The sequence below is a fragment of the Nicotiana tabacum genome, chromosome 22 (genome assembly GCF_000715075.1).
Source record: "Nicotiana tabacum cultivar K326 chromosome 22, ASM71507v2, whole genome shotgun sequence".
Taxonomy (NCBI): Eukaryota; Viridiplantae; Streptophyta; class Magnoliopsida; order Solanales; family Solanaceae; genus Nicotiana; species Nicotiana tabacum.
This window is the reverse complement of record NC_134101.1, coordinates 103471613-103491094: the sequence shown is the minus strand read 5'-3', so window position 1 is coordinate 103491094 and position 19482 is coordinate 103471613. Positions and strand designations below refer to the sequence as shown.

Sequence of the window (19482 nt, the reverse complement as noted above, 5' to 3'; positions counted from 1 at the left end):
GTATTATAATTTTAATACACCACACCAAACAATAGATAAAAAATAATATTTGCATAACTAATGCTTGCATTACTAATATACATTATTTCACACTATTTTTATACACCCTGCCAAACGACCCCTAAGTTTTAAGGCATCGGGTGCTATGTCGTGCTCCTCTACCTTTGGGGCGTGGCAAATCCATTTACTACTGACAAACAACAGTTAACTTGGTCCAGGCTGGACCTGCCCGTTACAAGTATGTTGGTGACACCCAGTATTTATAGATATTCCTTGTTGGGACATAGACAATAAATAGTACTAACTTTAAAAAAAAAAATAATATTCTATAATTTGTCCAATCTCTGTTTTGCTGGAATAATTAGTTTTCATTTTTGCTTTGCCGTAATAATTAACACTACTTTTTAGTTTTCACGGATTGGAAAAGAAAAACCTCAAAGGGGGAGAGTTCTCATCCTCTGCCCTCCCCTTTGACTTAATAATCCCAGGTTAAAAATAAGACGTAGAGTATGTTAATTTTTGTTTGAAAACTTCAATTTTCTTATTAAATTATTGTTGCTAAAACAATTAATTATTGCCTGACAAATTCGTCCAATTTGCAACCGAAGAAGAAGAAGAAGGAGGTTCAATTTTTGAGGGGCTTGTCATATGAGCTCATTGGGGTGGATCTAGATCTCAAGTGCTGAATTCAATTGGTGGGTGGGTGTTGTTTATTTGATTTTTGCTCGATTTTTTAGATCTGTGTTGTTAATCTCATGATGATGCTTGTATTTCTTATTATTTAAGATTACTGACGGACGGACGGACCCTGAAGAAAAGAAGTTAAATTAGAATTTTGGGTTTCAAGAATGGGGGTGATGTCAAGGAAAGTAGTGCCAGCATGTGGTAATCTCTGCTTCCTTTGCCCATCATTGCGCGCAAGGTCCAGACAGCCTGTTAAACGCTACAAGAAGCTCCTTGCTGAGATTTTCCCCAAATCACAGGTCCCTCCATTTTGTTGACTTATACGTATAGCCGTATCTTTTTTTTGGCCGTTACTTTATTATTTTCTTCTCTGCAGGATGCTGAGCCAAATGATAGAAAGATTGCCAAACTTAGCGAGTATGCCTCCAAAAACCCTTTCCGTATCCCTAAGGTAGTAATATAATATTAACCTTTTTTTTGGAAAGCTTTTTTGGTGTCAGGAGTCTCCCTTAATAATTAATTTCTGATCAATGTGATTCAGATTACTGAATACCTAGAGCAAAGGTGTTACAAAGATTTGCGAAATGAGCACCTTGGCTCAGTAAAGGTTGTTACCGTCATCTACAGGAAGCTGCTATCTTCATGTAAGGAGCACATGTAAGTTTGATACTTATGTACCTATATAGAGAAATTTGGATCTTCTCTATCTTTATGATCTAAAATCTATGTATAGAGGAGGATCATCACATGATTGCTTTATTAGTTGTTTTGGCAACAGTGAAGAAGCTAGATTTAACATTCTCTATTGCAACTGAACTAGAAAGGCTCTTCATTTCTATCTGTTAAATTACTAGGTTGGTTTTTGCAACCCCATGGCGCAGTTCTATAAAGTTCCATTTATCCATGAAAGAAAAGGTACACAAGAATTTAGAACTTAAAGAACGGAAGCCCCAGTAAATTCCTCTCTCTTTGTAGAGGGGCTGAATATAGACCTCAACTGGTTATCAAGAGTTATGTACCTGATGGAAATCCACATTAGATCTATTCCTGTTTTTATAAACTGCCTGTTACTTTTTTGAGAATATAAAAGAGTTCGGAGTTATAAAACAACTTTTGGAGAAAGCAAACATAAGAGTTGTTCTAAGAAACTATTATGGAAGTCATTTGGAAACAGTTCCTTACGAAGTACCTATCCCCCTCCCAGAATAAAGGATAAAGACCTACAACAACAACAACAACAACAACAACATACCCAGTATTATCCCACAGTGGGATATGGGGAGGGTAGTGTATGCGAAGACCTTACCCCTACCTTATGAGGATAGAGAGGCTTTTTTTAATAGACCCTCGGCTCAGGAAAGCATAAGCAACACATTAATGAAAATATAGACAAGAAGGAACAGTACCAAAAAGCCATATAAAAGCAGAATAAAAACAACAAGATAGTAAGGTGATCAACAATGAAAGAAAACAACAGAAACCTACTACCAACAGAAAGCGAGGCTGCATGCCAATACTACTGTTATGAACACTCTAGACTACCTACTCTACTATCCTAATGCTCAACCTCCATACCTTCTTATCAAGGGTCATGTCCTCGGTCAGCTAAAGCTGCGCTATGTCTTGCCTAAAACATGAAAGGATAAAGACCTAGTTTTAAATATTTCTTGAAACCTAATGAATGGAGAGGCGTGAGCAAGTTGGTCAGAACTCTAGTTTGAGATGCTGTAACTATTTTGAATTTGTCTTAGTTAGGTCACAACTAAAAAAATGTCTTATCAAAAAGGGTTCATATAACCTATCCCTGTAATCAAAACATCTTTGTCGATTCATACCTTAACTTGTCAAAATAGAAAAACAATCTACCTTTATTCTGCTTCATTTAAGATGTTATTTCCTTAATGAGATTGTTTTAATCCCACCCCACTTTTGCTTGGTGACTTATATTCTTGCTTCTGTTGCCTATATTTGGTGCTGGCGTTACTGATAGAGATCTAGTTATTCTTGAAACGAGGCAATGAATCATAATAAGGTGGCTAAGAAGGAAGCGAAGTTGGCAGTTATCGTGACTAAGACTGCCGAAAGAACTTGGAGGCAAAGGAGGAGATAAGAAATTGCACAGGCTAGCCAAGGTGCGAGAAAGGAAGATTCGTTACCTAGATCAAGTGAAGTGCGTCTAGGACGAGGATGGTAGAGTGTTATTGGATGAGGCCCTTATTCGACGGAGATGGAAGACTTACTTCCATAAACTCTTGAATGAAGAGGGGGTTGGGAACATGTGCTGGGTGACTTAGAACACTCCGAGAGTCATCGGGACTTTGGGTATTGCATGCATATAAGAGCTGAGGAGGTAAAGGGGGCTATGCATAAATAAGCAAAGGAAGAGCGACCGGCCAAACGAAATACCGGTTGAGTTCTGGAAGTGTATGGGTAAAGTGGGCTTGGAGTGACTCACTAGGTTATTTAATATTATTTTTAGGACAAAGAGGAAGCCCGAGGAATGGAAATGGAGTACAATGATCCCGCTGTATAAGAACAAGGGTAATATACAAAATTGCAACAACTATCGGGATATCAAGCTACTGAGCCATACTATGAAAGTATGAGAGAGGGTGGTGGAGTTGAGGGTGAGGAGGATTGTGTCGATTTCAGAGAACCAATTCGGATTTATGCCGGGGCGTTCGACTACAGAAGCTATTCACCTTGTTAGGAGGTTGATGGAGCAATACAGTGAGCGGAAAAAGGATTTACATATGGTGTTCATCGACTTAGAAAAGGCTCATGATAAAGTGCCGAGGGAGGTGCTGTGGAGTTGCTTGGAGGCTAGAGGAGTTTTTGTTGCTTATATTAGGGCTATTAAGGACATGTACGGTGGAGCAATGACTCGGGTGAGGACAGTGAGAGGGGATTCAGAACACTTCCAGTTGTGATGAGGTTGCATTAGGGGTCAGCCCTCAGCCTATTTTTATTTGCCTTGGCGATCGACGCACTGATGCGACACATTTAAGGGGAGGTGCCATGGTGCATGTTATTTGCAGATGATATTGTATTGATTGACGAGATACATGGTGGTGTCAACGAGAGGTTAGAGGTTTGGAGGCATACCCTGGAGTCTAAAGGTTTCAAGTTGAGCAAAACCAAAACAGAATACTTGGAGTGCAAGTTTAGTGGCACGTCTCAGGAAGTGGACGAAGATGTGAGGCTGAATTCACAAGTCATCCCTGGGAGAGAAATTTTCAAGTACCTTGGGTCAGTTATGCAAGGGAATGGGGAGATCGACGAGGATGTCACACAATGTATTGAGGTGGGATGGATGAAATGGAGGCTTGCTTCCGATGTTCGGTGTGATAAGAATGTGCCACCAAATCTTAATAGGAAAGTTTTATAGAGTGGTGGTCAGACCGACTAAGCTGTATGGAGCGGAGTGTTGGCCAGTCAAGAACTCCCATGTCCAGATGAATGTGGTTGAAATGAGCATGTTGAGATGGATGTGCGGACATACCAGGTTAGATAGAATTAGAAATGAAGTTATACGGGACAAGGTGGGCGTGACTCCGGTGGAAGACAAGATGAGGGAGGCAAGACTTAGATGGTTCGGCCATGTGAAGAGGAGAGGTACAGATGCACCAGTGAGGAGGTGTGAGAGGCTGGCATTGGAGGGACAATGGAGAGGTAGAGGTAGGCCGAACAAATATTGAGGAGAGATGATTAGGCGAGATATGACGTCGCTCCAGCTTACTGAGGACATGATTATCGATAGGAAGGTGTGGAGGTTGAGTATAAAGGTCAAGGGTTAGGTAGCCGAGTATTGTCCGTGTTTGTAGCAGTAACTTTGATACATCACTTAGTGTCTTTTGTGTATTTTCGTATCCATAGACTTCTGTTATTACTTGTTACTGCCTTGTTTTGATTTTCTGTTTGCATTTCTTATGTTAGTTCTGTTAGCATTTTCGCTTCGGTGTCAGATTTGGTTTGCTTGTTATAGCCCTTCCATTTATATTTTCCTCAGCCGAAGATCTACCGGAAATATCCTCTTTGCCTTCTTAAAGGTAGGGGTAAGGACTGCGTGCACTCTACCCTACCCAGACCCCACTTGTGGGACTACACTGGGTATGTTGTTGTTGTTGAGACAATGAATCATAATACTGAAATAACATTTGTTAGTCCCTGTAGATGCCACCTCAAATATGTCTGTACACAATTCAAGTCATAATAGTTAGCTATTTCCACGGAAATTTCTGACTTGGAAATGGACTATCTATGATGATCTAGTTGACTAAGTTAACTTTGGATGGAAATGTTCTTTCGATATAGCATCAGTATCTATGCATGCGATATGCAGTTTTACTCTATTGCACTGATACAGTTAAAGTTTTGCATACAATTATTACTTCAGTTACTTTTGCACTTTATGGAGTTCAAACATAATGTAATGGTTTAAATTTACAACTGCAGGCCACTATATGCTACTAGTCTATTGGGGATTATCCGCACTCTTTTTGAACAGACGCAGCATGATGAGATGCAGATTTTAGGTTGCAACACTCTCGTCGACTTCATCAATTGGCAGGTTTGTGTGCCGAAGAAAAATAGATGTTAATATGTACTGATACCATCCTTACGAAAGAGTATTTTGAAGTACTTGTACTCGGCTCATGTATCTGAGCCAATAACGTGAACTGGGTAGTCGTGGAATATAAATGCCACTGAGTAATTTGGTAATGCATCATTGTGTCTTTTACTGATCTCTCATAATTTTGAAGCCTCTAGCCGGGTACCAAGCACTGATGTCTGTTAGGATTTAGGATTATAGTGTTGCAAGTACATTATATTACCATGAGGAGGATGTAAATTTTGATGGATGAGTAGAGAAATATTAGTACACATATCCAACAAGGGGTGCTTTTGGGTTTTTATTCTTGGTGGATTGGGTTTACCCCATGGAAGTGGTCTGAGCGAAGGAAAATGGAGTATGGTTTTGATAAATGGGTTTATAAGAACCTAGAAAATATTTTGGGTTGCTCTTAAAAAGTGGATTTAAGCTCTCTTCCTTTTCCTTATTATGCAGATGGATGGTACGTATATGTTCAACTTAGAAGGCCTTATACCTAAAATGTGTCAGCTAGCTCGAGAAATTGGAGATGATGACAGAGCCCTGCGCTTGCGGTCTGCAGGAATGCAAACTCTGGCTGTCTTGGTAAAAACACACACTCTCTCTCTCTCTCTGCTATATTTTTATTTCGTTATACTTGCACAAATCTCAAGTACCTGAACTTGGAACCACTTCAGGTGTTTTGGGGTGTTTTCTGATATACCGAATAACTAGGTCTTGGTGACATGGACATGATATTACCTTCTTGAAGGATTTAGCTGCATTTGTTGTTTTACTAACATTGAGGCTCACATTAAGCGAAGTTGCTTTTTTACGCTTCTCTCTCTCTCAAAAACATTGACTGGACATGTCTTGCACCAGTTAGAACTAGTAGGTGCTCATACATGGTGATAAAAGCTTGTTACATATATCCTTGATTAACCTTTCCTGATAGCTGCTCTCATACTCGTGACAATTGCATGTGGCACTGTACCTTTTTTTGGTGTTAGGAATAATTTAACTCACTTCAAAGACTAATTTCTTGATGTTTGTGCCTGTCCAAACTCATCGACACGGAAATTATGACAGGGAGGCACCTTATTCAATTGATGGTAAATATCTACTTATATGTCATGTTTTGCCAGCTAATTTGACCAGTTTACACAGATACTTAGCTAGTAACTGTAAAAGTTTCAAGTGTATAAAACTATCTCTTCGGGGACATCAGATAAAATTAGGAAGTTTCAAGTGTATTGTAAGTGAGGAAAGGTGCCTGTTTGGTTCACTACTTCTAGTGCGGCTTCTGTAACAAGGATAGGAAGCTTTTTCATAACGTCTAAGCTCTAATTTCTCAAGTAGTAAGTTAGAGATTACCCGTTTCCGTTATTTTAAGAAATTCACTTTAATGCTGTGCATCCAGAGATGATAAAAAGTTCTTGAAGAGAACAGGTAAAGGGAAGGTAATTCAATCTAGCATGAGGTTCACTATTTGTTTATAAGGTTAAAGTAGTAAACAACTTATATGCTATTAAGGTCATGAAGCTTAAGGACTGTCACACCTCCTTTTTCCGGCACCCCCGAGGGTGAAGGAGTTTTTTCCAATTAAAGGACAATCGAAACGGGATTTATTTATTTATTTCAGAGTCGCCACTTGGGAGATTTAGGGTGTCCCAAGTCACCAATTTAATCCCGAATCGAGGAAAAGAATGACTCCATATTACAGTCTGCGAATCAGAAATCCGGATAAGGAATTCTGTTAACCCGGGAGAAGGTGTTAGGCATTCCCGAATTCCGTGGTTCTAGCACGGTCGCTCAACTGTTATATTTGGCTTATTTACCTGATTTTTAAACAATTAAGAACTTATATGCAAATTTAGCATTAAACCGCTTTTATCATTATTCTTATTATTATTTTATACAAGAATTGCAACGTCGTGAAAACGCATCTCGAACCACGTCACAACCAGTGTACACGTGATTTGTTGACGCATTTTGACTTCGTCAAGATCGGGATTTGGGTTACATAAATGCACACCCGTATTTAAGAAAATAACTTTATTAAATATGCGCCAAAATACTACGCGTTATTCAACTATTAGGTAGGACTGTGAAATTTACTAAATGGCCCATCCCGGAATCTAAATATTTTTTTTTTAAAAAATAAATAAGATTGGAGGACCCTGCAAATTTTGTATTGTTTATATTTATTTATTTTTAGCGAAATCCTCCCTTATTTTTTGAATATCTTTTAATGACTACTTTTTATTATTACTAATATAAAATCAATCTCTACATACTTAAAAATAACATATTAAATACTAGTTTAAAACAAATATTAACGGAAAGTAATATTACTAAAATTATAATTATAAATACAGCATGGAATTGTCAAATATTTTTTTTTTTAAAAAAAAAAACTAATTATCCCATAGTCAATTAAAATCATATTGTTAGATGACTTGAGTTATTGAAATTAATTATTTACAAATACTGAAAATTAGAAATAATCTTGATTACTAAACCGTATTTCTAAAAATTAAATAATTTAACCTTAACTAACCTTGTTTTAATTCAAATCATGTCCTAATACTTGATTCGCAAAATTAATTCATGTTTTAACTGAATTCAGCTACATGATTCCGATTAACTTAACGTTGGCGATACTAAAACCCTTATGAATAAGGAATTTAATCAATTTTGCCAAATTGATTTAATAAAGCCATTTTTACTTTATTTTCTTCTATTTTTATTATTTGACAGTTTAATTAGTAATGAACATGCTTAAATATATACTACCTAATAATCAGGTTGAAGCAAAGCACTATTTAATACATCGCTACAATATGCCTAATTATGCCAAACGACGGCGATTTACAGAATAATAATACATGAAATAACCTAAATGCAATTAATAAAAAAAAAAAAACTAAATTAAAAATTTAAACTTCCATTCTTCATTTCAGCTTATAAAATTAACAGAACAAACTAAAGACAAAATTCATTGAACTTCAACATAAAACTAAAAAAAAACATTATAATTACTAACAATTTTTTACCTAAAAATAAACAAAAAATAAAACAACTAAATAAAAATCAAGAACAAGAATCAAACATTTAATGATTTCGGATCCGAAAAATATCAAACAAATTACGGACAGAAACAAAACTTAGAACAACTAACCGTAAATGACCAACGACGAACTCGAACTATGTATGGGCTGTTTTGACGACCCCAACCAAAACTCGAACAAACGACGACGAATACGAACCTAAGAAGCAACTGAATGAGGTGAAGCAGAAGGACACAGCCATGGCAGCGATGAAGCAGCTGCGGGCAGCATGGTTGTCGATGGGGTTTGGGTTTAGTTGGGAGCAGTTGCCCGTCATGGCTGGATCTTAGTAGAAGCAGTAGGTCGTTTGGAGTGACGGGGTCTGTTTGGACGTAATAGAAGCAGCAAGAAGCAGCTGGTCGTTGGCGAGGCAGCTCGGTTTTGGAGTGACGGAGAAGATGAAGTAGAAGGCAGAAGCAACGGGAAGCATGTTTGGTGAAGGTCGACGAGCTGTTCGTCGTCGATGGAGCAGTGGAAACGCAGCAGCAATGGAGAAGAAATAGCAGCAGCACGGACTGAAGAAGCAGGCGACGCAGCAGTGGCAGCCATGGATGTCGAGCAAGCTTTGAGCTCGACGAAGGAGATGAAACTATGGCAACGATCTTGAAGAAGAAGAAACCCTCGTGATCTTGAAGAAGAAGAAGAAACACGGGCAGCGGGTGTGTGTGTGTATGTGAAGGAGAAGAGGCGGGGGAAGGGCAACCATTGATGGGTTTGTTTGGAGCTTTTTCTTTTGAAGAAGATAGAGAGGGGGGCGGGTAGGTAGTGTGTTTTTTTTTAGGGTTTTTTTGTTTTGTTTTGTTTTTTTTTGGTAAAAAATTGAAAAAAAATGAAAAATGAAGAGGGGGAGTTGGGTTGTTGGTACTGGACTGGGTCGACCCGGTTTGAAATGGACCGGGTCATGGGGAAGGTTGGGCAATTATTTGGGCCTGTGGTTTGAAATTGAAGAAGAGGCCCAATTCCAGACTTTCTTTATATTTTTGCTCTCTTTTCTTTTATTTTTCTAAAACTAAATTCTATAACTCCTTAAATTATTATTAAGAACTAAATTAAGTTATAAAAGCGCAAATTAACTCCCAATAACAATTAACACACAATTAAGTAATAATTAAGCATAAAATTGTATATTTGGACATTAAATGCTAAAAATGCAAAAGATGCCTATTTTTGTAATTTTTAATTTTTTGTAAAACAAACTTAATTACTAATAATTGTAGAATTAAATCCTCCATGGAAAATGTGACATATTTTTGTATTTTTATTAATTTAACAAATAAACATGCACAGACAAATACAAATAATTATTCAAAAATATCACAAAATTGCACACCAAGGAAAATCATTTTATTTTTGAATTTTTTGGGAGTAATTCTCATATAGGGCAAAAATCACGTGCTTACAGCTGCCCCTCTTTGCCCGAAGACACGAAGGGTTTTCGTGCAAAGATAAAGCGAACGATTTTTGCCCATCCGAGTACTCCGTGTGAAGCATTTTTTTGAAAAAGATTTGACCGAACCTCTGCTTCAGAGGTTTCCTACATATCCTGGGCTAAACAGGAATCAGGTCAATGTAGTTCGGGAAGTTTTGGTAGCTGAGACTACCGTGGGACCGCAAGGTTACTGCTGTTGCATGCTTATTACCACTGCTTACCGATCTCCTTGTTACACCGTGCTTAAAAGAAAACAAGAAGCTAGGCTAGACTGCAACTTGTTCTTGTTGCCTTGCTTTCTTGTCGGCTTGTGTTTCCTCCGGTGCTTTTCTTCCGTGAATTTGGGGATGACACTGGCCCTTTGCTTTTCTGAATACCAGTTTTCATCATTTTGTTCGGTCCGCTGGGGACATGGCTTTCTTCATTAAGCTTTTCGGCGGTTCCTCTGGGGGTGCGGCCCTCTTTATCAGATTTGTTATGCTGGGCATGATTTAATGTTCACATGCCACTTCTTTCAAAATGCGTCTTTTTTTCCTTTTGACACATGCACTTGAGTTTGTGCTGGGACCTCTTGTTGCAACCTTCTGCTTCCCGGTGCTGAGGATTTTTATTGTTTCCTGTTGGGGATTCCTGCTGTAACCTTCTGCCTTCCGGTGGGGTTACTGATTTCAGAATCTGAAGTATAAGACTAAAAAGTATTCCTCTCGTTATACAGGTGGGCTCCTGACTTCAACGCTTGAAATGAAAAGACTGAAATGTATTCCTCTGTTATATGGGCGGGCTCCCAATCTTCAATACTTGAAAAGTAATACTGAAATGTATTCCTCTGTTCTATGGGCGGGCTCCCAACTTCAACACTTGAAATGAAAAGACTGAAATGTATTCCTTTGTTCTATGGGCGGGCTCCCAACTTCAACACTTGAAATGTAATACTGAAATGTATTCCTCTGTTCTATGGGCGGGCTCCCAACTTCAACACTTGAAATGTAATACTGAAATGTATTCCTCTGTTCTTATTGGCGGGCTCCCAACTTCAACACTTGAAATGAAAAGACTGAATGTATTCCTCTGTTCTTTGGGCGGGCTCCCATCTTCAATACTTGAAAAGTAATACTAAAATGTATTCCTCTGTTCTATAGGCGGGCTCCCAACTTCAACGCTTGAAATGTAAAGACTGAAATGTATTCCTCTGTTATATGGGCGGGCTCCCAACTTCAATACTTGAAATGTAAAGACTCAAATGTATTCCTCTGTTATATGGGCAGGCTCCCAACTTCAATACTTGAAATGTAAAGACTGAAATGTATTCCTCTGTTATATGGGCGGGCTCCCAACTTCAACGCTTGAAATGTAAAGACTGAAATGTATTCCTCTGTTCTATGGGCGGGCTCCCAACTTCAACGCTTGAAATGTAAAGACTGAAATGTATTCCTCTGTTCTATGGGCGGGCTCCCAACTTCAACGCTTGAAATGTAAAGACTGAAATGTATTCCTCTGTTATATGGGCGGGCTCCCAACTTCAACGCTTGAAATGTAAAGACTGAAATGTATTCCTCTGTTATATGGGCGGGCTCCCAACTTCAACGCTTGAAATGTAAAGACTGAAATGTATTCCTCTGTTATATGGGCGGGCTCCCAACTTCAATACTTGAAATGTAAAGACTGAAATGTATTCCTCTGTTCTATGGGCGGGCTCCCAACTTCAACACTTGAAATGTAATACTGAAATGTATTCCTCTGTTATATGGGCGGGCTCCCAACTTCAATACTTGAAATGTAAAGACTGAAATGTATTCCTCTGTTATATGGGCGGGCTCCCAACTTCAATACTTGAAATGTAAAGACTGAAATGTATTCCTCTGTTATATGGGCGGACTCCCAACTTCAACGCTCCTTAAAGTATAACATTCTGTTGGCGTTATTCTTTCCTGCCTCCTTAGTCATTTTTCCTCTTACTTGAATCATCTCCCTTCAGAACTTCTTTCCTCAAAATTAGTGTTTCATTCCTCCGAAAATTGCTGGGGATATCACTTTATCCAGACCTGCGTTGCCTTCCTTCCTTCCCCAAGTGGGTACCTGATTTTTGAGAAAATTTTCGCAATGAGAAAATTTTCTGCCCCGGTTTGATGATCTTCTTTATGGTCTGTCTTTCCGCCATCTGTAACATTTCTTTTCCCTGCTTCAAATCAAAGAAAGATTTTGTTAGTTTAAAAAAAACATGGTGAGTGGTCGTGCCACTCCTACTGGGGATGGTTTTTTCTTTTCTCCCTTCCCTGCTCGGTGTTCCATTACACTATCAGAACTTGCTGGAGATGATACTATTTATTGGGGATGATATTACTGCTGGGGATCACATTCCTGCTGGTGATCACATTCCCGCTGGGGGTGGTTTTCCCCCTCTTCTTTCCTCGCTCCGCGTTGTCGACCCTTTTGGAACTTGGTCGATGATCGGCCAAGGATGCTCTTGCATCTCGATGATCTGCTGTGGATTTTCATGGAACTTCATCCTCAGTTTTCTCAATTGTTGCTTTTCAATTTTTTTTTTTTTATCATTATATCCCCTTGACATTTAGACCAACTCATCATTTGGTCTTGCAACAAACGTCTTTTCCGTTTCATTGCCTTATCTTTGGCATGTCCTGCTCGCCTTTTGCTTCGCACCATTTTGGCAATTAGTAGTAAGCTCTGAAAAAATCCTTCTAAAAACAAACTACTGGAGAAAAACACTTTAAACCAAGAAATGAAAAGTGATGACTTCAAAAAGATAAAAGAAAAAGTCTTTCTGAACAAATGTTGGGGAAAGAAAAAGAAAAGAACTTATCTGAATGGTACAATCATGTCATGCATTTTCGGATTAACCAACCCAGTCTATTTATATCAATCAATTTTTTTGACGGCCTTACTTTACTGGGGATGCGCAGAAGCCTATCTCTCGCCGGATGCGGATCATTTTTGCCAATCTTATCTTGCTAGCCCTTTTTATATCCTTGTCGCCTCATAGTGCCCTTCGAGGGGTTTTCACTGATGAGGCTCTCTCATTTCTCTCAACTCCCGTCGCCTTATGGTGCCTGTGAAGGTTTTCACCGATAAGACTTTTCTCACTTTATTTTTCTAAGCTGGAGATTGGAGTGTTACTGATATGACTCTTTGCTAGGGATTCTTTAGGTTATCAATTCGTTGCCGACTTTTCTCTGCTTTCATTTGCCCGACTTGGCACTCCTCGGATTCTGATCAGGAGGTCTTTTTTGGACATCAACATGGGTTTTTGTTTATGGCTAAAAGAAAAGGGGGCATCAAAAGGGTTCAAAATAATTCTGATGGGTAAAAACCATTACAACTCTTGGAATCGAACTTCTTTCCCAACATTACAAACATAACTTTTGCCCCAGTTTCTCGCTTCGGGATTCTTATTTTTTGGTTACACTATGACCGAGCCGTGAGGCGCCTACGTATCCTTCTTTGAGGAATCAGGTCAAACGTAGTTCACATGGTTCCTTTATTTTTGTTATTATTTTCCTTTTTTTTTTTCCGTTTTCATTAATGATTCCAAGAGAGGGGTATGAAGGAATAAGTAAGGCTCAAAGGGGTAAAGCAAAGGTTAAAAGTGTTCGGCTAGAAGAAAGAATTGCCTCCGTCATTTCATTCTCCGATAAATGCCAAGTATAAACAAACAAACAACAATTACAATTAATAGCCATGTCGATGCATCTTCCCTCGACATCTGTCTGACATAAAGCGCAACTGGATAACATCTTGGTCACAATAGACGGCCACTGCCAATTCGGGACAAATTTGCCATTTTGCTTTGGCCTGATGTGGGAGGATCTGTTTCAACACTTGCTGTCCCTCTTCAAATTTCCTGATATCGTCTGCATCCCCTAAATTGATGTCTTCTGTGTCATTTAAGTTGGGCTTGGATTTCTCTTCCAACTAGCTTAACTCTCTGTTTGTCTCTTCGAAGGCTTCATCATCACCGTATTCCGATTCGTCATCATGATTGACCTTTTGTACAATTAGTTCGGAATCAGATTGATTTTTTAGACTAAGTTGAAGATCCGTTGTGCATGCCATGTCATTGGAATCAGTATAAAGAGCATTGTTTAGAAAGAGAAAAAGAAGAAAACAGACTTAAAACAAAATAAGAAGAGAAAAACTTTCACTTTATAAAAATACGGGATAACAGAGTTTCACACTAAAACAAAACTGGATTACAACTCTGCAATAATCCAAAACAAGAAAGAAAAATCAGAGCCCACTACCAAGACTCCCTTCGGATAGGAAGAGGAGTAGCCGTCCAATTGTTGATTTTTGCTTTCAGCCCCACAAACTGTACATCTGCCTTGCTGGACTCTTTCCCCATCACCATGACCGACTTGTCATCTATACACTGCACCCCTGCTTTTCCTGGTCGATTTTTTTTTCGAACTATTTTCACCGGCACGGATCATCATTACCGTTTGTGAGGGATTCTTAAGCTCCTTGTGCCCTAGTTCGATCATGTGGGTCTCATGGTGCGCTAGTAGCGGACTCTAATTAATGTTTGGCGGCTCTGGAACCTGAACCTCGATCCTATTTGTGTCAATAAGCTCTTGCACGACATTCTTCAACTTCCAACATCTCTCAGTATCGTGTCCGGGAGCCCCCGAACAATATTCACAACTTGCTGAAGGGTCAAGATTTCCAGGAAGGGGATTTGGTAATTTGGGCTCAATAGGATTCAATAGGCCTAACTGCCTCAATTTGTGGAACATGGTAGTATAGGATTCTCCCAGCGGAGTATATTTCTGCCTCCTCTCATTCTTAAAAGCTTGATTCCCACGGAAACCTGACCCTGGAGGATTTCTATAGGCCCTCGATGGTGGATATATGTTTGGTGGAGGTGGGTATGTATTTTGGGGAGCCGACGCACGCCATTGTGCGTGTGCTGGAGCGTGGGTATAGGTTTGTGCATGATGAACGGAAAAATGGGGATCTGGCAGTGGGTAATAATGTCGTGGAGGGCTATATGGAGTGCGGGGGTAATTTTGGTGGTAGGGTCGTGGTTGGCTATAGTAGGGTGACGGGCCTCTAGATCCGAACCAGGCTCCAGACTCGACAGTCGTGACATCTTCTTTCTTCTTCTTCCCAAGTACACCCTCAGTACCGCTCTGGATGGCCTGAGTGGTTGCTTTAATTGCCGAATAGCTCAAGATTTTGTTGGACTTAAGTCCCTCTTCAATCATGCTGCCCATCTTTACAACCTCGTTGAAAGATTTGCCAACCGACGTTACCAAGTGACCAAAGTAGGTTGGCTCTAAAGTCTGCAAGAAGTAATCCACCATTTCACCTTCCCTCATCGGAGGATCGACTCTTGCTGCTTGTTCCCTCCAACGAAAACCAAATTCTCTGAAGCTTTCTCCAGGTTTCTTCTCGAGCTTTAACAATGTGAGACGGTCAGGGACGATCTCAAGATTATATTGGAAATGACCAGCAAATGCTTGCGCCAGGTCGTCCCAGGTGTACCACCTGCTGGGATCCTGCCTTGTATACCACTCCAGCGCAGATCCGCTCAAACTCTGACCAAAATAAGCTATCAGCAGCTCATCTTTACCACCTGCTCCTCTCATCTTACTACAAAAGCCCCGTAGATGTGCCATAGGATCGCCATGCCCTTCGTACAAATCGAACTTGGGCATCTTGAACCCTGCTGGTAATTGGACGTCAGGGAAAGGGCATAGATCCTTGTAGGCCACGCTGACCTGGTTGCCTAACCCGTGTATGTTCCTGAAGGACTGCTCCAGGCTTTTAAATTTCCGCATCACTTCATCCTGCTCTGGGCTGTTAGCCCGCTTTTCAATCTCCGCCGGGACCTCAAATTGGGGGTTATAGGTATGTGGCTCGGGTGCTTTGAATGTGAGTTCAGGGGGGTAATATTGTGTAGCGTGAGCCTGAAACAACGACTCACTGGATGATTTGTGCAATGGGGCTGGGGGAGGCGCCACAAAGACGGGAACATTCGGTGGTGGAGGGTTCTGATTGGGTGACGGAGCTTGGGGAACATAGGCATCCCTCCCCTGATAGTAGTGGTGGCTTGGGAAGCTTGTTGAAGGGTCGGGGGAAGGGTATTCTGGCGTGTGTCCCGGTGGGGGAGTAAGAGTGACAACTGGTTCGGGCCCCTTTTGCACCTTAGCCATGGCTAGCTGCATTTCATTCATTTCCAATCTCATTTTTTCCATATTGGCCATCGCCTCTTTCAGCATCTGATGTGCCGTCTTTTCCGACTCAACACTATTTTCTGAGCCAGTCATGCTTTCTGGTATAGGCCCTTTTGATCTTGTTTGATAATGGTATATTGCCAGTACGCTCTAACAAACTAACTGTCGAAACTTCTAATAAACAACAAACTTGTCAGCGTTAGAGTTTTAACACATATCGCAATTGCACGTTGTAATGTAATGTACCTAGGCAGTTTAACCATTTCAATCATTTTTTTTCGGGCTTCTTGAGAGAAAGACTTCTAAATATTTTTTTCTTTTTTATTATTTGTTTTTGGCTATTTTAGCAAAATGGGAGGTTGGACCCGATGAGGGTTGCCTACGTATCTCACATCCGGTGAGAATCAAACCTGCGTAGTTCGGGCAATCATGAATAAAGTAAATAAACTAACCCTTTTTTATTATTATTATTTTTATTTATTTTTGAAGGAAAGACTTATAAAGAAGAGTTTTTTTTTTATTTTGAAAGAGAAACTTCTAAAGAAGAAAGAAAATATTTTTTTGGAATTTTATTTTCAATGAAAGAAATGCTTCTAAAAATATTTTTGAATTTTGACTTTTCTTTTCAATTTTGAAAGAAGAATGAAAATATTTTCGGATTTTTTGGAAGAAATTCAAAGAAAATATATATATATTTTTTTTATTTGAAACAATTAAAAAGACTTTCTAAAGACATAAAGAATGAAAAATATTTTTGGATTTTTTCTTGAAAATTGGGGGTCTAAAAAACTTTTTAGAAGGGAAATAAAGAAAAATACTTTTTGGATTTTTATATATATATTGCAACAAATAATAAAACCACGTTCAACGCAAGACTCTTTTTATTTTCATTTTCGGTGTTTTCATAAACAATTAAATAAATAAATAAAAAAAACCATTTTAAAAACAAGACTCTTTTTTCATTTTCATTTTTCATGGCAAGACAAACTATTTTCCTTTTCTATCTTTGATAACAAGATAGAACAACGATTTTTTTTTTCTATTTTTTTCTTTGCTTTTAGCAAAACAAACTAACCCTTTTTTTTTTCATTTTCTTGAAATTTCGGCAGGGTTTCGACAGTATTTCGGCATTGTTTTTTTTTTAAAAAAATAAACAATTAACTCCCTATTCCGCTATTCCCTTTTTTTTTTCAATTTCATAATATTCCTAATATTCAAACACCGGTCAGCATGCGGGCGCGAGACAAATAAATGCACGGAAAACAAATAGGATGCATCAGGATGGTCTTTTCATATCAGGTTGCTAGTCCTAGACGGACCCAACCCCTGTATTGAGTCCCCTAAGTCAAATGCAACGTGATGCAAATAAGCGTTCCTACTAGGGATCCGGCATGAAGTCACGTTATTCTATGTTCAAAAACCTGGGTCGGTGTTCTAGACAGTGTACCCGAGCGGACAACTCGAGTTGAGGAAGGAGCTCCTTTCCGGGAACCAAAAGGCCAGCCGGCTTAGAAACTTTCCGAGCCTCTTTTATTTAGGGTATGACACTAACAGAATAGGGAGTCTCAACCAGTAAGCACATCCCCGGAGGTAAGAAGAGAAAGGTTTCGGCACAATTTATATACAATTCAGATAATATCAAAGCGGTTAAAGCAGCATTTAGCACATTAGGCTCAAAACATGTAAAAATCAGATAAAGCCAAATATAACAATTTATCTAAGCTCGAATTTCTAACTCTGAACCAGTGGTTCTGGAAAACCGGTTGGCTTTGGTAGGTGTCACACCTCCTTTTTCCGCCCCCGCGAGGGGTGAAGGAGTTTTTCCAATTAAAGGACAATCGAAACGGGATTTATTTATTTATTTCAGAGTCGCCACTTGGGAGATTTAGGGTGTCCCAAGTCACCAATTTAATCCCGAATCGAGGAAAAGAATGACTCCATATTACAGTCTGCGAATCAGAAATCCGGATAAGGAATTCTGTTAACCCGGGAGAAGGTGTTAGGCATTCCCGAATTCCGTGGTTCTAGCACGGTCGCTCAACTGTTATATTTGGCTTATTTACCTGATTTTTAAACAATTAAGAACTTATATGCAAATTTAGCATTAAACCGCTTTTATCATTATTCTTATTATTATTTTATACAAGAATTGCAACGTCGTGAAAACGCATCTCGAACCACGTCACAACCAGTGTACACGTGATTTGTTGACGCATTTTGACTTCGTCAAGATCGGGATTTGGGTTACATAAATGCACACCCGTATTTAAGAAAATAACTTTATTAAATATGCGCCAAAATACTACGCGTTATTCAACTATTAGGTAGGACTGTGAAATTTACTAAATGGCCCATCCCGGAATCTAAATATTTTTTTTTTAAAAAATAAATAAGATTGGAGGACCCTGCAAATTTTGTATTGTTTATATTTATTTATTTTTAGCGAAATCCTCCCTTATTTTATGAATATCTTTTAATGACTACTTTTTATTATTACTAATATAAAATCAATCTCTACATACTTAAAAATAACATATTAAATACTAGTTTAAAACAAATATTAACGGAAAGTAATATTACTAAAATTATAATTATAAATACAACATGGAATTGTCAAATATTTTTTTTAAAAAAAAACTAATTATCCCATAGTCAATTAAAATCATATTGTTAGATGACTTGAGTTATTGAAATTAATTATTTACAAATACTGAAAATTAGAAATAATCTTGATTACTAAACCGTATTTCTAAAAATTAAATAATTTAACCTTAACTAACCTTGTTTTAATTCAAATCATGTCCTAATACTTGATTCGCAAAATTAATTCATGTTTTAACTGAATTCAGCTACATGATTCCGATTAACTTAACGTTGGCGATACTAAAACCCTTATGAATAAGGAATTTAATCAATTTTGCCAAATTGATTTAATAAAGCCATTTTTACGTTATTTTCTTCTATTTTTATTATTTGACAGTTTAATTAGTAATGAACATGCTTAAATATATACTACCTAATAATCAGGTTGAAGCAAAGCACTATTTAATACATCGCTACAATATGCCTAATTATGCCAAACGACGGCGATTTACAGAATAATAATACATGAAATAACCTAAATGCAATTAATAAAAAAAAAAAAACTAAATTAAAAATTTAAACTTCCATTCTTCATTTCAGCTTATAAAATTAACAGAACAAACTAAAGACAAAATTCATTGAACTTCAACATAAAACTAAAAAAAAACATTATAATTACTAACAATTTTTTACCTAAAAATAAACAAAAAATAAAACAACTAAATAAAAATCAAGAACAAGAATCAAACATTTAATGATTTCGGATCCGAAAAATATCAAACAAATTACGGACAGAAACAAAACTTAGAACAACTAACCGTAAATGACCAACGACGAACTCGAACTATGTATGGGCTGTTTTGACGACCCCAACCAAAACTCGAACAAACG

At 38.3% G+C, this 19482-nt stretch overlaps 1 protein-coding gene across 11 annotated transcripts in view; it reads left to right on the top strand.

The window, feature by feature from the left end:
* Nucleotides 1-335: 335 nt before the first annotated feature.
* The window catches only part of LOC107809442 (protein SEMI-ROLLED LEAF 2), a 70029-nt gene continuing 50882 nt past the window's right edge, over nucleotides 336-19482 (top strand). For 3 of the 11 annotated variants that reach the window (XM_075244060.1, XM_075244054.1, XM_075244059.1), the window contains exons 1-6: nucleotides 336-695; nucleotides 787-983; nucleotides 1061-1135; nucleotides 1226-1341; nucleotides 5140-5254; nucleotides 5753-5881. In XM_075244060.1, the coding sequence (XP_075100161.1) occupies nucleotides 849-983; nucleotides 1061-1135; nucleotides 1226-1341; nucleotides 5140-5254; nucleotides 5753-5881 (570 nt within the window). In that variant the 5' untranslated portion in view covers nucleotides 336-695; nucleotides 787-848. Of the gene's footprint in view, nucleotides 700-786; nucleotides 984-1060; nucleotides 1136-1225; nucleotides 1342-5139; nucleotides 5255-5752; nucleotides 5882-19482 lie in introns of all 11 variants that reach the window. The other 8 variants (XM_075244056.1, XM_075244050.1, XM_075244058.1 and 5 more) reach the window with 6 other exon arrangements.